A 19,055-nucleotide genomic window follows, 5' to 3' on the forward strand; every position below is an offset into this window, starting at 1 on the left:
ATCTATGGACCCAACATAGGAGCACCTCAATATATAAGGCAAATGCTAACAGTCATAAAAGGGGAAAACAACAGTAATATAACAACAGTAGGAAACGTTAACACCCCACTTACACCAATGGACAGATCATCAAAATAGAAAATAAATAAGAGAATACAAGCTTTAAATGACACATTAGACCATCTCGACGTAATTGATATTTATAGGACATTCCATCCAAAAATGACAGAATACACTTTCTTCTCAAGTGCACATGGAACATTCTCCAGGATAGATCACATCTTGGGTCACAAATCAAGCCTCGGTATATTAAAAAAAATTGAAATTGTATCAAGCATCTTCCCCGACCATAACACCATGAGACTAGATATCAATTATAGGAAAAAAAACTATAAATAATACAAACACATGGAGGCTAAACAACATGTTACTAAATAACCAAGAAATCACTGAAGAAATCAAAGATGAAATGAAAAACTTCCTAGAAACAAATGACAATGTAAACACAATGATCCAAAAACCTATCGGATGCAGCAAAAGCAGTCCTAAGAGGGAAGTTTATAGTAATACAGTCCTACCTCAAGAAACAAGAAAAATCTCGAATAAACAACCTAAACTTACATATAAAACAGTTAGAGAAAGAAGAAAAAAATAACCCCAAAATGAGCAGAAGGAAAGGAATCATAAAGATCAGATGAGAAATAAATGAAAAAGAAATGAAGGAAACAATAGCAAAGATTGATAAAACTAAAACCTGGTTATTTGAGAAGATAAACAAAACTGATAAACCATTAGCAAGACATCAGGAAATAAAGGCAGAAGATGCAAATCAACAGAATTAGAAATGAAAAAGAAGTAACAAGAGACACTGCAGATATACCAAAGAACGTGAGAGACTACTATAAGCAACTATATGCCAACAAACTGGATAACCTGGAAGAAATGGATAAATTCTTAGAAAGGTACAATCTTCCGAGACTGAACAAGGAAGAAACAGAAAATATGAAGAGACCGATCACAAGCACTGAAATTGAGACTATGACTAACAATCTCCTAACAAACAAAAGCCCGGGGCCAGGTGGATTCACAGGCAAATTCTATCAAACATTTAGAGAAGAGCTAAAAGCTATCCTTCTCAAACTCTTCAAAAATATAGCAAAAGGAGGAACACTCCCAGACTCATTCTATGAGGCCATCATTACCCTGATACCAAAACCAGGCAAAGATGTCACAAAAAAAGAAAATTACAGGCCAATATCACTGATGAATATAGATGCAAAAATACTCAACAAAATACTAGCAAACAGACTCCAACAGCACATTAAAAAGATCATACACCATGATCAAGTGGGGTTTATCCCTGGAATGCAAGGATTCTTCAATATATGCAAATCAATCAATGTGATACATCATACTAACAAATTGAAGGATAAAAACCATATGATCATCTCAATAGATGCAGAAAAACCTTTTGACAAAATTCAGCATTCATTTATGATAAGTGGGCATAGAAGAAAATTACCTCAACATAATAAAAGCCATATATGACAAGTCCACAGCCAACATCATTCTAAATGGTGAAAAACTGAAAGTATTCCCTCTAAGAACAGGAACAAGACAAGGGTGCCCACTCTCACCACTAATATTCAACATAGTTTTGGAAGTTTTAGCCACAGCAATCAGAGAAGAAAATGAAATAAAAGGAACCTAAATTGGAAAAGAAGTAAAACTGTCATTCTTTGGAGATGACGTGATATCATATATAGAAAACCCTAAAGATGCTACTAGAAAACGGCTACCACTAATCGATGAATTTAGTAAAGTAGCAGGATACAAATTTAATGCACAGAAATCTCTTGTATTCCTATACACTAAAAACAGAAGAGCAGAAGGAGAAATTAAGGAAACACTCCCATTTACCACTGCAACAAAAAGAATAAAATACCTAGGAATAAACCTGCCTAAAGAGGCAAAAGACCTGTATGCAGAAAACTATAAGACAGTGATGAAAGAAATCAAAGACGATACAAACAGATGGAGGAACATACAATGTTCTTGGATTGGAAGAATCAACATTGTGAAAATGACTATACTACCCAATACAATTTACTGATTCAATGCAATCGCTATCAAATTACCAATGGCATTTTTCACAGAATTAGAACAAGAAATTTTACGATTTTTAGGGAAATGCAAAAGACTGCAAATAACCAAAGCAGTCTTGAGAAGGAAAGACAGAGTTGGTGGAATCAGGCTCCCTGACTTCAAACTATACTACAAGGCTACAGTGATCAAGACAGTATGGTACTAGTACAAGAATAGAAAGGAAGATCAATGGAACAGAATAGAGAACTCAGAGGTAAACCCACACACATATGGGCACCTTATGTTTCATAAAGGAGGCAAGAATAAACAGTGGAGAAAAGACAGCCTCTTTAATAAGTGGTACTGGGAAAACTGGACAGCTACATATAAAAGAAAGAAATTAGAACACTTCCTAACACCATACACAAAAATAAACTCAAAATGGATTAAAGAGATAAATATAAGGGCAGACACTATAGAAGTCTTAGAGGAAAACATAGGCAGAACACTCTATAACATGCATCAAAGCAAGATCCTTTTTGACCCATTTCCTAGAATAATGGAAATAAAATAAAAAAAAAAAAACAAATGGGACCTAATGAAACTTAAAAGCTCTTGCACAGCAAAAGAATCCAAAACAAGACAAGAATACAGCCCTCAGAATGGGAGAAAATATTTGCCAACGAACCAAATGATAAAGGATTCATCTCCAAAATATACAAGCAGCTCATGCAGCTTAATATCAAAAAAGCAAATAACCCAATCTAAAAAATGTATGGAAGACCCAAATAGACATTTCTCCAAAGACATGCAGATGGCTAACAAACACATGAAAAGATGCTGAACATCACTAATCATCAGAGAAATGCAAGTCAAAGCCACAATGACACAGGTCAGAATGGCCATCATCAAAAAATCTACAAACAATAAATGCTGGAGAGGCCATGGAGAAAAGGGAACCCTCCTGCACTGTTGGTGGGAATGTAAATTGCTACAGCCAGTATGGAAAACGTTATGGATGTTCCTTAGAAAACTAAAAGTAGAACTACCATATGACCCAGCAATCCCACTCCTGGGCATATACCCTGAGAAAACCATAATCCAAAAAGAAACATGTACCACAATGTTCACTGCAGCACTATTTACAATAGTCAGCACATGGAAGCAACCTAAATGTCCACCAACAGATACACGGATCAAGAAGATGTAGTACATATATACAATGGAATATTACTCAGCCATATAAAGGAATGAAACTGAGTTATTTGTAGTGAGGTGGATGGACCTGGACTGTGTCATGCAGAGCGAAGTAAGCCAGAAAGAGAAATACAAATACTGTATGCTAACTCATATATATGGAATCTGAAAAAATGGTACAGATGAACCCAGTGACAGGGCTATAATAAAGATGCAGATGTACAGAACGGACTTGAGGACACGGAGCGGGGTCAGGGGGAGTGGCGAAGGGGAAGCCCGGGTGAAGTGAGAGAGTAGCACTGACATATATACACTACCAAATGTAAAATGGATAGCTAGTGGGAAGATGGTGTATAACACAGGGAGATCAACTCGATGATGGATGATGACTTAGAGGGCTGGGATAGGGAAGGTGGGAGGGAGTCATGGGAGGGAGTGGATATGGAGATATATGTATGGATACAGCTGATTCACTTTGTTGTACAGCACCGACTGGCACAACAGTGTAAAGCAATTATATATCAATAAAGAGCTTAAAAAATAAGTTTATCATTTTATCCATCAATTATCTAAAGTTTAACTAGATTTAATGAATAATGCTCTCTTCCTTTGCTGTAAGCTTTTATAGCTTTATCATATTACAAACTACATAGGGCACTATATCCCTAACATTCTTAAAACACTGAATAGGCTGTTTTATCTACATCAATAATTGAAGAAATGAAGTAATGAGAATACAAGTACAGAAAGTCCTTCTTGTAATACTATACACTACCTCAAGTGTGAGGGGGAAATGTTAAATGTTGGTAATTAAGGGAAGAAGAAATGGAAGAAAAATTGTATATCCCAAAGCTATCCTTCTCAACCCAAATATGTGTTAAAAATAAAATAAAAATACTGACACAAACTGTTCAAATCATTAGGAGAATCTTTGGATTTGTAGGGTAAGGTCACAAGAAAATGACAAAACAACTATAATATGGATTTCAAAATTGAGTTTCCATGTGTGTGTATTTTTTTTAATCCTCAGAATCCTCTGTTATCTATCAGTTGGTTGTTTCTTGCCTTATATTAATCTGCTGAACTGACAACTGGCAGCAGTTATAATTTTCTGTTAATTAAAAACTGAATTTTACCCAGCTCAACAATGGAGTAGTATTTCTCCCCATAAATTCTAATTCAGTGTCTCTGAACTTACTCCTCAAACCAGCATTTATTTTGTTGAATTATATTTAAACAAATTCATCCTATTTATTTGTGACAGTCATGTAATTAACAATGACATTTACCATGCTGAGATGCTAATGTGATTTTGCCAATATAAGAGTTAATACCAACTATATTTCTCTGAAAATTAAATGTTGCAGGTGCTGTATGACATTTAAATATTGTCACACTGAGACTTTAAACAAGTACTGAAATGAAGCTATCACTTAAAAAAAACTTACCTTTGCAATTATTACTGATTGAACGGGGTAGCAAACAGTTGCTCCTAAAGTGGCCAGTCCCAGTGGATAAGCAATTCTCTTAAACCTAGAACCTATGACATTCAAACAAACTATTAAACTCCAAACAGATGCTACCAGAGACTTGATGCTTTTGTAACTTTAATGTTTTCTTTGTTCCCCTCTAAGCCATCGCCCTATGTTAAATTATTCTTTAGGTAATAATACCAATCAAGATGATAGGTAAAATGTTCTTAAGTATTACAGTTCAATTAACACCCCTTAGTTGTCAGGCCTAATTTAAGAAAACATTGATAATTAACATTGATAATTAGCTACACAAAGGGGGTTGATGATTTTCTTCTTTTTAAAAACTAGGTATTTTTTCATGTCCTAAGAAACCCAGAGTTGTAACCATATTTTTTTCAAGTATCTAATAAAGCATGATAATATAGAGAATTAACTACCTCATCTGTGACACCATGTTAAACTGAAATGGACTCTCTTCAGATATCCTTTTTTGATTCAGTCCCTAGATAGCTGAAAGATCCAACTAACTAATCAGCTAAGGATTTTAAAAGGTACATAACTCCTTCATGTCACTACTTTAGAATACTAAAGTAATAATTTTATTTATTTATTTATGTATTTATTTATTTATTTTTGAGGTACACCAAGTTCAATCATCTGTATTTATACACATATTCCCGTATTCACTCCCTCCCTCGACTCCCCTCCACCCTCCCCACCCCAGTCCTCCAAGGCATCCTCCATCATCGAGCTGAACTCCCTTTGTTATACAGCAACTTCCCACTGGCTATCTATTTTACACTCGGTAGTATATATATGTCTATGCTACTCTCTCACTTCGTCTCAGCTTCCCCTTCGCCCCCCGCTCCCCCAAACCTTGAGTTCTCCAGTCCATTCTCTGCATCTGCATCCTTATTCTTGTCTTGTCACTGAGTTCATCAGTACCATTTTTAGATTCCGTATATATGAGTTAGCATACAATATTTGTCTTTCTCTTTCTGACTTACTTCACTCTGTATGACAGACTCTAGGTCTATCCACCTCATTACATATAACTCCATCTCATTTCTTTTTATAGCTGAGTAATATTCCATTGTATATATATGCCACATCTTCTATATCCATTCATTTGTTGATGGGCATTTCGGTTGCTTCCATGTCCTGGCTATTGGAAATAGTGCTGCAGTGAACATTATGGTACATGTTTCTTTTTGGATTATGGTTTTCTTTGGGTATATGCCCAGTAGTGGGATTACTGGATCATATGGGAGTTCTATTTGTAGTTTTTCAAGGAACCTCCAAACTGTTTTCCATAGTGGCTGTACCAACTTACATTCCCACCAACAGTGCAGGAGAGTTCCCTTTTCTCCACACCCTCTCCAACATTTGTGGTTTCCAGATTTTGTGATGATGGCCATTCTGATCAGTGTGAGGTGATACCTCATTGTGGCTTTGACTTGCATTTCTCTGATGATTAGTAAAGCAATAATTTAATAGACAGAGAAAGACAAATTTTGTAAGATGTCCCTTATATGCAGAATCTAAAAAGAATGACACAAATGAACTTACTTACAAAACAGAAGCAGACTCTCAGAGAACAAACTTATGGGGGGACAGGTCGGCAGGGAGGGATAGTTAGGGAGTTTGGGATTGACATGTACACACTGCTATATATATATATATATATATTAGCCATTAAAACAATAAACATTTATCATCGTATAGTTTCTGTGGCTCAGAACTTTGGGAGTGACTTAGCTGGGTGGTTCTGGCTCAAGGTCTCTCATGAAGTTGCAGTCAAGACATTGGCTAGTCTTACAGTCATCTGAAAACCTTGACTGGAGCTGGAGGATTTGCTTCCAAGATGATGCACTCTCACAGCTGTTGGCAGAAAGCCTTGCTGGCTGTTGGAAGGTGGCCTCAGTTCCTCACCAGCTAACCTCTCTGTTGGGCTACATGAGTGTCATCATGACAGAACATCTGGCTTCACTCAGGAGGAGTAATCCAAGTGAGAGCAAGGAGGAAGCCAAAGCGTCTAGTATGACCTGGTCTGAGAACATCACTTCTGATTTATTCTGTTCGTTAGAAATGTTCACCTCTTGCTTATAGGGATGGGAATTTTGGGGATGGGAATTTTAGGCATGGGCAGGAGAATTAGGTTCTACCTTTTGAAAGGAGCGTCAATTTGTGGAGGAATTTCTTTGTTTTAGCTCTTTATTGGAGTATAATTGCTTTAAACTGTTGTGCCAGTTTCTGTTGTACAACAAAGTGAATCAGCTGTATTTATATATATATCCCCATATCCCCTCCCTCCCGCGACTCCTTCCCACCTTCCCTATCCAACTCCTCTAAGTCACCACCAATCATTGAGTTGATCTCCCTGTGTTATGCAGCAGCTTCCCACTAGCTATTTATTTTACATTTGGTGGTGTATATATGTCAATGCTAGTCTCTTACTTCTTCCCAGCTCCCCCTTTGCCCCCTATCCCGTGTTCTCAAGTCCGTTCTCTACAACTGCATCTTTATCCTTGCCCTCTCACTGGGTTCATCAGTATCATTTTTTTAGATTCCATATATATGAGTTAGCATACAGTATTTGTTTTTCTCTTTCTGGCTTACCTCGCTCTGTATGACAGACTCTAGGTCCATCCACCTCACTACAAATAACTCAATTTCATTCTTTTTTATGGCTGAGTTATATTCCATTGTATATATGTACCACATCTTCTTGATCCGTGTATCTGTTGGTGGGCATTTAGGTTGCTTCCATGTCCTGGCTACGGTAAATAGTGCTTCAATGAACTTTGTGGTACATGTTTCTTTTTGGATTACAGTTTTCTCAGGGTATATGCCCAATTACACTGCTATATTTAAAACGGATAACCAACAAGGAACTACTGTATAGCAGAGGGAACTCTGCTCAGTATTCTGTAACAACCTAATTGAGAAAAGAATTTGAAAAAAAAAAACAGATACATGTATATGTATAACTGAATCACTTTTGCTATACACCTGAAACTAACACAACATTGTTAATCAACTCTACTTCAAAATAAAATAAAAAGTTTAAAGAAATTACAAGTAACTTGCAATAATTCATTCCTTTCCCAAAACGCCTTAACTAAGCATCTAAAAGTCACTTTCCAACTATTTTTTTTAAATAGCAAAATCCTTTAAAAAGATCTTCCAAATAGAATCTCACTAGGAACTTCATACATAAAACCTATAAACTTGAAGCTACTCTGGTTAGCCTGAGGCAGCGAAGCTCATTATCAAGCTCTGCCTACACTGCTTTTCCCTTATCCCTATACCACCCCTAAACACTTCCATGGAACCCTAGGTTCTATGGAATAGTTTGAAACCCACCACTCTAAGCCATAGCTTAGTTCCAACAGACTGTTGATTCAAAACAATATGTATCTTAAATGCTTGTCTGGGTACCTGGGACTCTAAATATGATCTGGGCAATTAGATGATGGGATTTCTAATTAGGGTAAGTACTTTTATTCTCTGGAACAGCTCTTACAACCCTTAATTTAAAAAAATGAGACAGGCTATCTGGTATATCAGTAAAGACTATGGTGAAAAATACCTGGGAATGTTTGCATGCAACTTTACAGTTTAGGGTAGGTTAAAAACAAGATTTATTTCTCTGTCTGGTTTAACTATTAGTAAGGAGGCCTTCTACAGTCATGTCTACAATAGACTGAGCATTGAGGGAGGCTGGGTGGGTAGGCTGCTTCAACTTTTAGTTCAGCTTTCCTTTAGATATAGGCTGGTTTTTGTGATATTGGGAAAGAGGGTCTAGTTATATTAAAATATGTCTTGCTCACTATTATTTTAGTATCTGTAGTTTGGTTCTTGATTTTACTGACCTAACATCTCTTAATGTAGGTTTCCTTGACTCAGCCAAATTCCCTTAATTGTGCTGCTCCTGAACTTGGAAGGTGGCAGTTTTTCCTTGATATGGCACTTTATTTTCTTTTTTATTTACTTTTTTTTTTTTGCAGTTGCTATACTTTTTTGAACCATTTTTATACATTTTTGACTGGAGACGTATTACAGCCACAGGCGTTAGTTTCTGCAAAAATCCCCCGGTCAATAATGTGTTAAAATTGAAGTATAGTTAATTTACAATGTTGTGTTAGTTTCAGGTGTACAGCAAAGTGATTCAGTTATATATATTCTCTTTCAGATTCTTTTCCATTATAGGTTATTACAAGATATTGAATATATTTCCCTGTGTTATATAGTAGGTTTATCTATTTTATATATAGTAGTGTGTATATGTTAATCCCAAACTCCTAATTTACATCCCTACCCAACCCCCATGCCATCCTTTTTGGTAACCATAAGTTTGTTTTCTCTGTCTGTAAGTCTATTTCTGTTTTGTAAGTAAGTTCATTTATATCATCTTTTTAGATTCTACATGTAGATTCTACATGTAAATTCATATGATATTTGTCTTTCTCTGATTTATTTCACTTAGTATAATCTCTAGGTCCATCCATGTTGCTGCAAACGGCATTATTTCATCTTTTTTATGGCTGAGTAATATTCCATTGTGTGTGTCTATGTGCATGTGTGTGTGTGTGTGTATGTGTGTGGACACATACCCCATGTCTTCTTTATTTTAAATATTAAAAACTTACATTCACCCTCTCTTTACTTGATATGAAAAGCCACTTTACAAGAAAATAAATTTCATTTGGGTTCAATAGCCCTAATCCTGTAAGTAGGAAAGGACTCTAGACACAGGCACTAACTAGCTATGTAATATGTACTATGAAATCATTGAATGATTTCCTTTCTCTGGACCTTTATCTGTAGCATTATAGGATTGGACTAAACCAACATCTTTCACACATATGTGTGAAAGACATGACTCAAAGAACAAATTTTACATTATGACCTATCTCTCTCTTTCTCTATTTCTGTCTGTCTGTTTCTCTCACACACACATATACACATTCCACTGAAACAAAAGTTTCACAATATTTATCCATACTGGGTACAAAACACTCTGATATTTGCTATTCTCCTCTATTTTATTTTTTAATAAAATGCTTCCTGAGAGTCACCATATTTATTTCACTACATACTTATATACTGAGCTCTGTAATTTGAATACTGGGTTAGATTATTCTAGCTCTGACGTTTGGAGTCACTGTGAATGACCTAAGGAACATTTTCTCTTACAAGTGGGTTATGAGTTTCACACTTAGAATTGAGTAATATGCTTTGGCCAGTTTCATTTAACACTTAATTATTTGTCTCATCATTACATATGGTGATCTTGATTTTCAATGTCTTTCCTAATGACTAATTTATAATATGTATTCAATTAGAAGTTGCATATAGTGTTAGGATAAAAAATATGATACAAGGAGCCATTAATATTAGCTATAGGGAAGGTCTATTGGGATAAGATATATGAGCTAGAGTTAGAATGCTGAAATGTTTTTATAATTCACAGAGGTTTTGCATCTGACTAGGTGTACTTGGGTTAAGGCTACTTTAAGGACTAAAGTTGGGTAAACCAACCATAATGTATCAGGCTGGTTCAGAGCTGTGACTTCCAATCACATGTAATTTAGTTTAGGGACAATGACTGGCATTGGGGGACAGAGGATAAATGGAAGGTGCCCAAAATGGTTACTGACCAGAGTACTGCACCAGCTTAGTAAGGGCTTAGGTGAGGAGGGCAGTAATCCCACTGAGAGAGATTTCCATACCTAGAGATGGAAGATGGGCAAATATAAAATTCACCAAGTGCTTATTATGAAAGAGGGTTATTTAGTGATGTGCAGAAAAGTTAACATATGCCCAAGACTGCCATTATTAGAAAGGCATGCTTGCAAGACTGGACATTGGCTGGCAGAACCTGACTGGTAAGCAGTTCACTACACTAGTAGAAAACTTTCCCTGAATCTTAAGAGTGGTACAGTAAGTCCCCTACATACAAACAAGTTCCACTCCGAGAGTGCATTCGTAACTCCAACAAAGTTAGTCCCAGGTACCCAGCTAATATAATCGGCTATATAGTACCATACTATAATAGGTACACAATACTTTTCACACAAATAATACATAACAAACAAACAAAAAATAAAGAAAACATTTTTAATCTTACAGTACAGTACCTTGAAAAGTACAGTAGTACAGTACAACAGCTGGCATACAGGGGCTGGCATCGAGTGAACAGGCAAGAAGCGTTACTAACTGGAGAAGGGAGAGGAGGTGGGAGATGGTAGAGCTGAAGCATTGTCAGCAATAAGAGATGGAAGGCAATCTGCAAATTCACTTACACCTGACTTTGATGGCACAGGTTCTGGTTCCTTGCTGGATTCAGTTCTATCTCCCCCCTCTTGAAAAAATGATCCAGTGATGTCTGTGCAATAGCTCTTTTTTTCTTGTCATAGATGACATGGTAGCATTGGATTGCATTCTGAACGACTGCTGCGACCTTTGTGTACCATTCTATGTTCGGGTCATGTGCCTCAAAAACTAACAGTGCCTCCTCAAATAAAGAAAATTCCCTTGCCATTTCCTGTATTGTGAATCTCTTCTGTTCTTCAGTTACTTCTTCTTCCTCTTGTGTCTCTTCATCCTTTCTCTGAGCCTCCAATTTCATCGTCTTCATTAGTAAGCTCCTCGTGTTGCAGAGCAAGGAGTTCAATGAAGTTGTCCTCTTGCAGATCTAGCTCCAGCTTCTCGCTGAGGGTCACTAGGTTGCTGAAGACCTCTTTGGACTCCTCATTCACCTTCTCAATTTCACAAAAATCATCAACAAACTGCAGGCAAAGGTTCTTCCAAACCCCATTCATGGTGATGGCCATAAGCTCACACCAAGCAAAGTCAATATTTTTATGGCCTTGTAGATGTTATAGTCCTTCCAAAACTGCTGCAAGGTTGTTCCTCATTCATCACTCGCTTTTACTGCCTGATGAAAAGTGTGATGTAAATAATATTTCTTGAAAGTCCCCTGGTCCATAGGTTGGATGAGTGACGTAGTATTTTGTGGCAGATGCACAACTCTGACATTGGGATGAAAGGCATCCATGAATGTGGGGTGGCCCAGAGCACTGTCGAGCAGCAAAAGAATATTGAATGGGACATCCTTCTCCAAGCAATATTTCCCTACCCCCAGGATAAAGTGGTGGAAAAACCAGTCCTGGAAAATGGCTTGTGTAACCCAGGCTTTGGAGTTACTCTTCCACACAACAGGAAGAGAGCCCTTGACTATGTTTTTAAGGGATTTTGGGTTCTCTGAATGATAAACTAAGAGAGGCTTCAGCTTCATATCACCAGAAGCATTGCCACCAAACAACAGAGTTAACCTATCCTCTGCTGCTTTATAGCCTGGCATCAACTTTTCCTCCTTACTGATATAACTTCGGTCTGGCATCTTCTTCCAGTACAGTCCTGTCTCATCCACATTAAAAACCTGCTTGGGTAAATACGCACCTTCATCAATAATTTCTCGAAGTGTTTCAGGAAATTCCTGGGCAGCTACCATATCTACACTCGCTGCCTCGCCACTTACTTTTACATTGTGAAGGTTGGCTCTAGCCTTGAACTGATGAAACCAGCCATGGGTGGCATTAAAAGATGCAGCCTCTAATTCTTCGCTGTGTTTCTTTGAGTCTTCATAAAGGCATTTAGCTTTCTCTTGAATCAGCATTAAGCTAGGGAGGACTTGACGTTGATGCTGACCCTGCATCCACACACTGAGAAGTCTCTCCATCTCCTCCATCATTTTTCCACGCTTCTTCGATATTATTGTCAACATCTTTGGCATTTCACATGTTCCATGATCTTGTCCGTGTTCTTTAGAATTGTGCCGATGGTTGAATGATTCATGTCATAAGGACGAGTGATGTCTACCATCTTTTTGCCTTGCTCCACTCTCTCAATTATTTTCACTTTTGTTTCCATCGTTATTGCTTGGTGCTTCTTAGCAGTACCAGCTACATCACTACTGCTTTTACGCTTGCTTCTGGACATCCTGGGCTTGAAATAAAGATAGTGTACTACTGTACTCTATACAGTACTGTACAGTAAAGTACACAAAAGCACAACCACTTGTAGAGGATGCATGCATGTGACAATGTACAACAGACACGTGAACTCACTTACGTGACTGGACATGCCAACACACGTTCGCATCTTTGAAAGTTAGTATGTAGGAGACATACTGTACACTGTGCTTAAACTGTTTATACAAATAACATGGTTTATGCTGAACTATTTTCCTTCTGGGAGTCTAGAATTTTGGTACATGCTAGACAGACAGTGCTTATATGACCAGTCCCCAATAATAACCTTGGCCACTCAGTCACCAATGAGCTTCTCTGGTTGACTACATCTCACAAATATTGTCACAACTCATTACTGGAGGAATTAAGTGCCTCTTATAACTTATATGACTCCATTGGGAGAAAACTTTTGGAAGCTTATATGTTGTTTCCTCTGAGCTTTGCCCCATGTATCTTTTCCCTTTACTGATTTTACTTTGCATCATTTCAATGTAATAAATCTTAGCCATAAATATGACTATAGGTTGAATCCTCTGAGTCTTGTGAGCTAACCTTCAAACCTGGGGTGGCCTTGGGGACTCTCTACACAAGTGGTATAGTGGGAAGGAAGGACAAAGTTGGTACAGATAAGGAGTGCAAAGATGAGGAAAAGAAATCAAATACATTAATCCTTATGTGCTGAATGAGAGTAGTGAGTGAGTTGTCTACTTTCAAAAACTCCATTCTGAGCTAGCTGATGTCAGTTCCAACAACCTTAATCAGGATGAGACCAAGAGGGAATACAATTTTTTCTAAGATATCAGCATCTCTGTCTCAAATCCTCAGTATAGTCCCCAAAATATGGGTGGTCACAACTCAGCAGAGAAAAGTAGTTTGAGTGGTTAGTATACATTATTATATAAACATAAAATTCTCAAGGTCTTTTTTTTGATAGCTAGAGACTCTTAAGATATTGTAAAAAAATAAAATTGTCTAAAAGATGAGAAACAAAATGATAAATTACAATTTTAACAGGAGCAGTTATATGTTTTTCAAATTTTATTTTTAAATGACCATTCAGGAAATTCAAAATTTTGGGGGGTACAGTTCTATCAACTTTAATATACGTATAGAGTCATGAAACTACCACTACAATCAGGATATGTTCTATCACTCCTAACAAATGTCTCAACTATTCCTTTGTAGTCACACCTTTTCCTCACTCCTAACCCCTGTGAACCACTGACTTATTCTTTGTCACTATAGTTTTGTCTTTTTGAGAGTAATATAGATAGAATCATATATTGTGTAACTTTTTTAAGACTGGCTTCTTTAACTCAGGTTCATCAAGATTGTTGTATGTGTCAGTGGTTCACTCCTTTTTTCATATGTAGTATTCCTTTCTATGAATGTGCCACAGTTTAGTTCACTGTTGAAAGACATTTAAGTTGTTTCCAGCTTTTGGTGATTATTAATGGCGTTACTATAAACATTTGTGTATAGGTTTTTCACTTCTCCAGGGTAAACACCCAGGAGTGGGATTACTGGGTCTTGTGGTAATTATATGTTTAACTTTATGAGAAACTGTCAAGCTGTTTTCCAGAATGGCTATATCATTTTGTATTCCCACCAGCAGTGTACAAGAGTGTCAGTTGCTCTACATTCTCGACTACATTTGATATGGGCAGTCTTTTTAATTTTAGACATTCTAATAGGTGTGTAGTGGTATCTCATTGTAGTTTTAATTTACATTTCCCTAACAACTAATGATACTGAACTTCTTTTGGAATAGCTGTATTTCTGAAAACACAAAAAAGTCTTCATAAAAGCAAACACACTGTATTATAGAATCTAAAAATTTCACGGTAGCCTATCATAGTAATATTTAATAAAGGATATGAGGTTTTCCTGTAACAGTGAAATTCAGAAATTAATATAATGGCATTGAAAGAGAGAATATATATTTTTTAACCCTACCTTTTCTCGCTGAAATGAAGCCTGCCAATCCTGAAACTGTAATCACTCCAATTTTCGGAAGAAAATCTCGAGGTGGATTCTTCAAATAGACATATGCATCTCAAGAAATCAGTTCAAAATTAATATAAATAACTTACTATAATTGAGCATTTTATATAGGTATGATGAAGAAAAGTTAGAGATTTGCTAAGATAATAGCAGATGGTATAAACATTCTTCAAAAGAACTACACAAAATAATGATTTGAGCAGCAACTTAAACAGCCAGTTGTAATAGTTACTTGTTACAAAATAAAATCTTCCTCCCACAGTTGATTTAATGGTATTTGTTTTCTTAACACAGGCAATTATTACACTTTAATGAAATATGCTAGAGTGCACACCTTAAGATGGATTATATAAAGTAAATTCCTGATTGTGTATTATATTTTTACAATGGAAATGCTTCTGGCCTTATCTGTTCAAACATTGGTAGGATCTTGTAAGAACTGGAATAGATACTTAATTAGGAAACTTTGAATAACAGTCTAGGGAAACATGCAGTTACTATACTCTGATTGCCACAGCTCTCCAGTAACCTCAGAGTAGCTGTTGCTATTGGTTAAAACCAATGATCAGGATGAGAAGTGAATACAGACAAAAAATAGATGGAAAGTGGGCAGAGGTCCAAATTTCTTGTCTTTTTATATACTTAAATGGTTTCTGATTCCATGCAATCTAAAAACAACATCCTTCTATCATAATTATTTAATTAATTATTAACAAATTATTTAATGGAATTTAATGATATTCCTCAAGGTTGATGAGGAATATACTTTGGAATTAATTCCTACACACATTAGATAATGATAATACATACAGGTCATCAACATCACAGAGACATTTAAATTTTTAGCTGAACTTTCTGTCCCCCCACCCCCATACACATTTATTTTGACAACTGGCTTGGGCTAAGAATATTAGGGAGCTATATCTGCTGCCAAACACCATTATCAAACTAACAAGTCAAATACAATTGTTTTCCAACATTAGCTCAAATATTCTAGAGTGACTAATTGGTACAGTGTCTCCTAGCAATTGATAGCAAAATACTATGTATTTTAACAGCAAATATTACTTATTTAAACTAATAACAACAGATATATTATGTCTAATTTATGCTTTATTAGTATATAATATGGGTTTCGTAGCTAAAACAGACAGCTTGAGTCCAGGTGTTGCCATTTACTAGCTATGTGACCTTGGTAATCTACATAATCCTTCTAAACCTCAGCTTCTTCATCTGTAAAATGGGAGTAAGTATAATACCAACATTCAGAGACTTGCTATAAAATTAAATTAGATAAATTATGTAAAGTGCTTATCACAGTGCCTCAACATATAATAATTGCTAAATAAATAATGGATACTATTGCTTTGTTATTATTAGCATAAACTGCTATACAGAGTATCTTCTGAGTTGGTAAAACATGATAATGGATAACATATCCAGTTTATTCTTCTCACATTTAAACCTTTTACGTTAAAAAGACAACAGAACATTTCTAATTATAGATGGTTCACTAACCTACCTTTTCCAAATTGTACTGTATCCATTATCCCATTTTTCACAAAGGCATAAACATCCTAAGTAAAACGGGGGAAAAAAAGGACATGTGGATTTTTGAAGATGTTAATAATTAGATCAAATAGCCCACATCTCTGAGATTATATGGAATTGCACCAAAATCTAAATCTAGCTTTCCTATTTATTCTCTATGTGGACATGTTGTTGAACTTAGCTTCTCTATACTTCTTGCTTTTCATTCTATTTAACATGGAGAATACTTGTTTACTATTTTCCTCATATAAATGGGTAAAGGAATGCCTATAAAATAATCAGAGCAGCTCACAAAAAAGTTATTATGGAAGTACAAAGATTTATCGTCTTATTTTATGATAGTGCAGAAAAATGAATGGAAATTTTTAACAGCATGAAGAGAGGTATATTTAAGCTTAGAAGAAACATCTGATTAATAAAGATGTGGCAGCAACAACATAATGATTTGTGGAGAAAACAACAACAAAACGCCTAAAGAAAAGTGCTTCATCTTTTTCCTTTTTCTTAGTGTGCATTAGAATGAGAAAAATAAATCTAAATAAGCCATTTATTTTAGGATAGAAATCATCCTACACAGACTAGTGTCTATCTTGTTTTCAATAGAAACATAAATTCTCTGCAAATCAAGATTATATTTACCCACTGGAGGGATTAAAGCTTTAAATCAAACGATTCCTTTTACCGGTTCCTAACTATTTATTTTAATGCAAAATATATTGTTATGCACATTTTTTGATAGGTACTATCTCAATTACATTAGAAGAAAAATGAAGGCATGGAACGATTTACCCATAGTAACTGCCCATTGTTATGCTGTACTCTATTGATAAAACTAGAAAACACAATCTAAATTGATGGTTCCTCTCTGAACTAGCTGCTATGAAACCATGGGATAGAAACAACAACAAAAGAGATTTTCAAAGGAAAGAAAATAGAAATGATTATATTAGGTAGGAAAGAAATAAATTATTGCTATTGATATATCTTGCTATTAGTAACTTTGTCTCAGATACTTTCATGATGATCAGATGCAGAAGTTCATCCTGTTCGTCATGGTTTAAACTTGTACAAACCAACACAGACCCTAACTGCCATTGAGCTACTTCTCTTTAGGGACTGTTTCTTGAGAAAATTTCACCTTCAAAGTTATACTTACTGACCAGTTGACTGGGAATGATGTAACTGTTGAGGAAGAAAACTAGTTACTTTTGGGAAATTTTCCTCAGCTGTGTTTAGGAATTCACTTTTACCACTGGAGGTCGCTGCTACCTAAATTTCAAAACACTAAGGTGTAGGAATAGAAATCGAATTTGCCCTACATGATTCTAAGTTTAATGCAGAATGTAATTTGAGCCAGAGGTAATTTTTAAAGAGTAGATTACATTTTTAGGAGAAAATTAGAGAGGAAATGTTTATATTGAAGATGAAATGCATTAGAAAGCGCCCCTCTTTAACCTATTTGTTTCAGCATATTAACAGAATAAGAAGTTCTTTTTTTTTTGTTTTTTTTTTAAAGCTCTTTATTGGAATATAATTGCTTTACACTGTTGTGCCAGTTTTTGCTGTACAACAAAGTGAATCATCTGTATTTATACATATATCCCCATATCCCCTCCCTCCCGTGACTCCCTCCCACTCTCCTTATCTCATCCCTCTAAGTCATCGCCCATCAAGTTGATCTCCCTGTTTTATGCAGCAGTTTCCTACTAGCTATCTGTTTTACATTTGGTAGTGTATATATGTCAATGCTATTCTCTTGCTTCATCCCAGCTTCCCCTTTGCCCCCCATTCTGTGTCCTCAAGTTCATTCTCTAAAACTGCATCTTTATTCTTGCCCTCTCACTGGGTTCATCAGTACCATTTTTTTTAGATTCTGTATATGTGAGTTAGCATACGGTATTTGTTTTTCTCTTTCTGGCTTACTTCACTCTGTATGACAGACTAGCTAGGTCCATCCACCTCACTACAAATAACTCAATTTCATTCCATTTTATGGCTGAGTAATATTCTATTGTATACATGTGTCACTTCTTCTTTATCCATGTATCTGACAATGAGCATTTAGGTTGCTTCCATGTCCTGGCTACTGTAAATAGTGTTGCAATGAACATTGTGGTACATGTTTCTTTTTGGATTATGGCTTTAGTCTTAAATTGGGTAGTAGTAACAATAGCAATTTAAAGATCTCTCAGGAACAATCTACCTCACTGAAAACAACTTTGAGAACACTATGGAAAATTAGGTCTCAAGAGACTTTGGTCTGAATCATCCAGCTGTTGGCATATAGCCTCAGGGGCATGATTCAGATCTTAATTAGTTAAGCTATTTCTTACTGAGACCAAATTATTAAGAGTGTTTAGTACAACTAGTCAAACTATTAACAGTGTACTAAAAGTCTATTAGAACTGTGTAACAGGCACAAATTTTAAAAAAATAACACCATGTATTCATCAGATGTTCAGATTTATCATCTGAAATGACCAGAGTTCACAGCTTTGATATTTCATAAGATCATTAGAATTTTCTTTTTAAAAAGAATGGATCAGAAACAAAAAAAGAACAAGGGTTCACAATTAGATAGGTTAGATTTGAGGAAAAGTTGGTGGTTACTAGGTTAGAATGGTGAAAACAATGGTACCAACATTATCATTATGATACTGACACTGGAGATGTTGATGCTAGCGCACATCTATGTTGACGTGAT

General features: G+C 35.9%; 1 protein-coding gene across 3 annotated transcripts in view; it reads right to left on the bottom strand.

The window, feature by feature from the left end:
- The window catches only part of APOOL (apolipoprotein O like), a 113,695-nt gene that overhangs the window by 22,617 nt on the left and 72,023 nt on the right, over nt 1–19,055 (bottom strand). For 2 of the 3 annotated variants that reach the window (XM_057718605.1, XM_057718607.1), the window contains 2 exons: nt 16,323–16,377; nt 14,753–14,851 (listed from right to left, as the gene is read on the bottom strand). In XM_057718605.1, coding sequence (XP_057574588.1) covers nt 14,753–14,851; nt 16,323–16,377 — 154 coding nt within the window. Of the gene's footprint in view, nt 1–4,730; nt 4,823–14,752; nt 14,852–16,322; nt 16,378–19,055 lie in introns of all 3 variants that reach the window. The other variant, XM_057718606.1, reaches the window with a different exon arrangement.

The sequence above is a fragment of the Hippopotamus amphibius genome, chromosome X, assembly GCF_030028045.1.
Source record: "Hippopotamus amphibius kiboko isolate mHipAmp2 chromosome X, mHipAmp2.hap2, whole genome shotgun sequence".
Taxonomy (NCBI): domain Eukaryota; kingdom Metazoa; phylum Chordata; class Mammalia; order Artiodactyla; family Hippopotamidae; genus Hippopotamus; species Hippopotamus amphibius.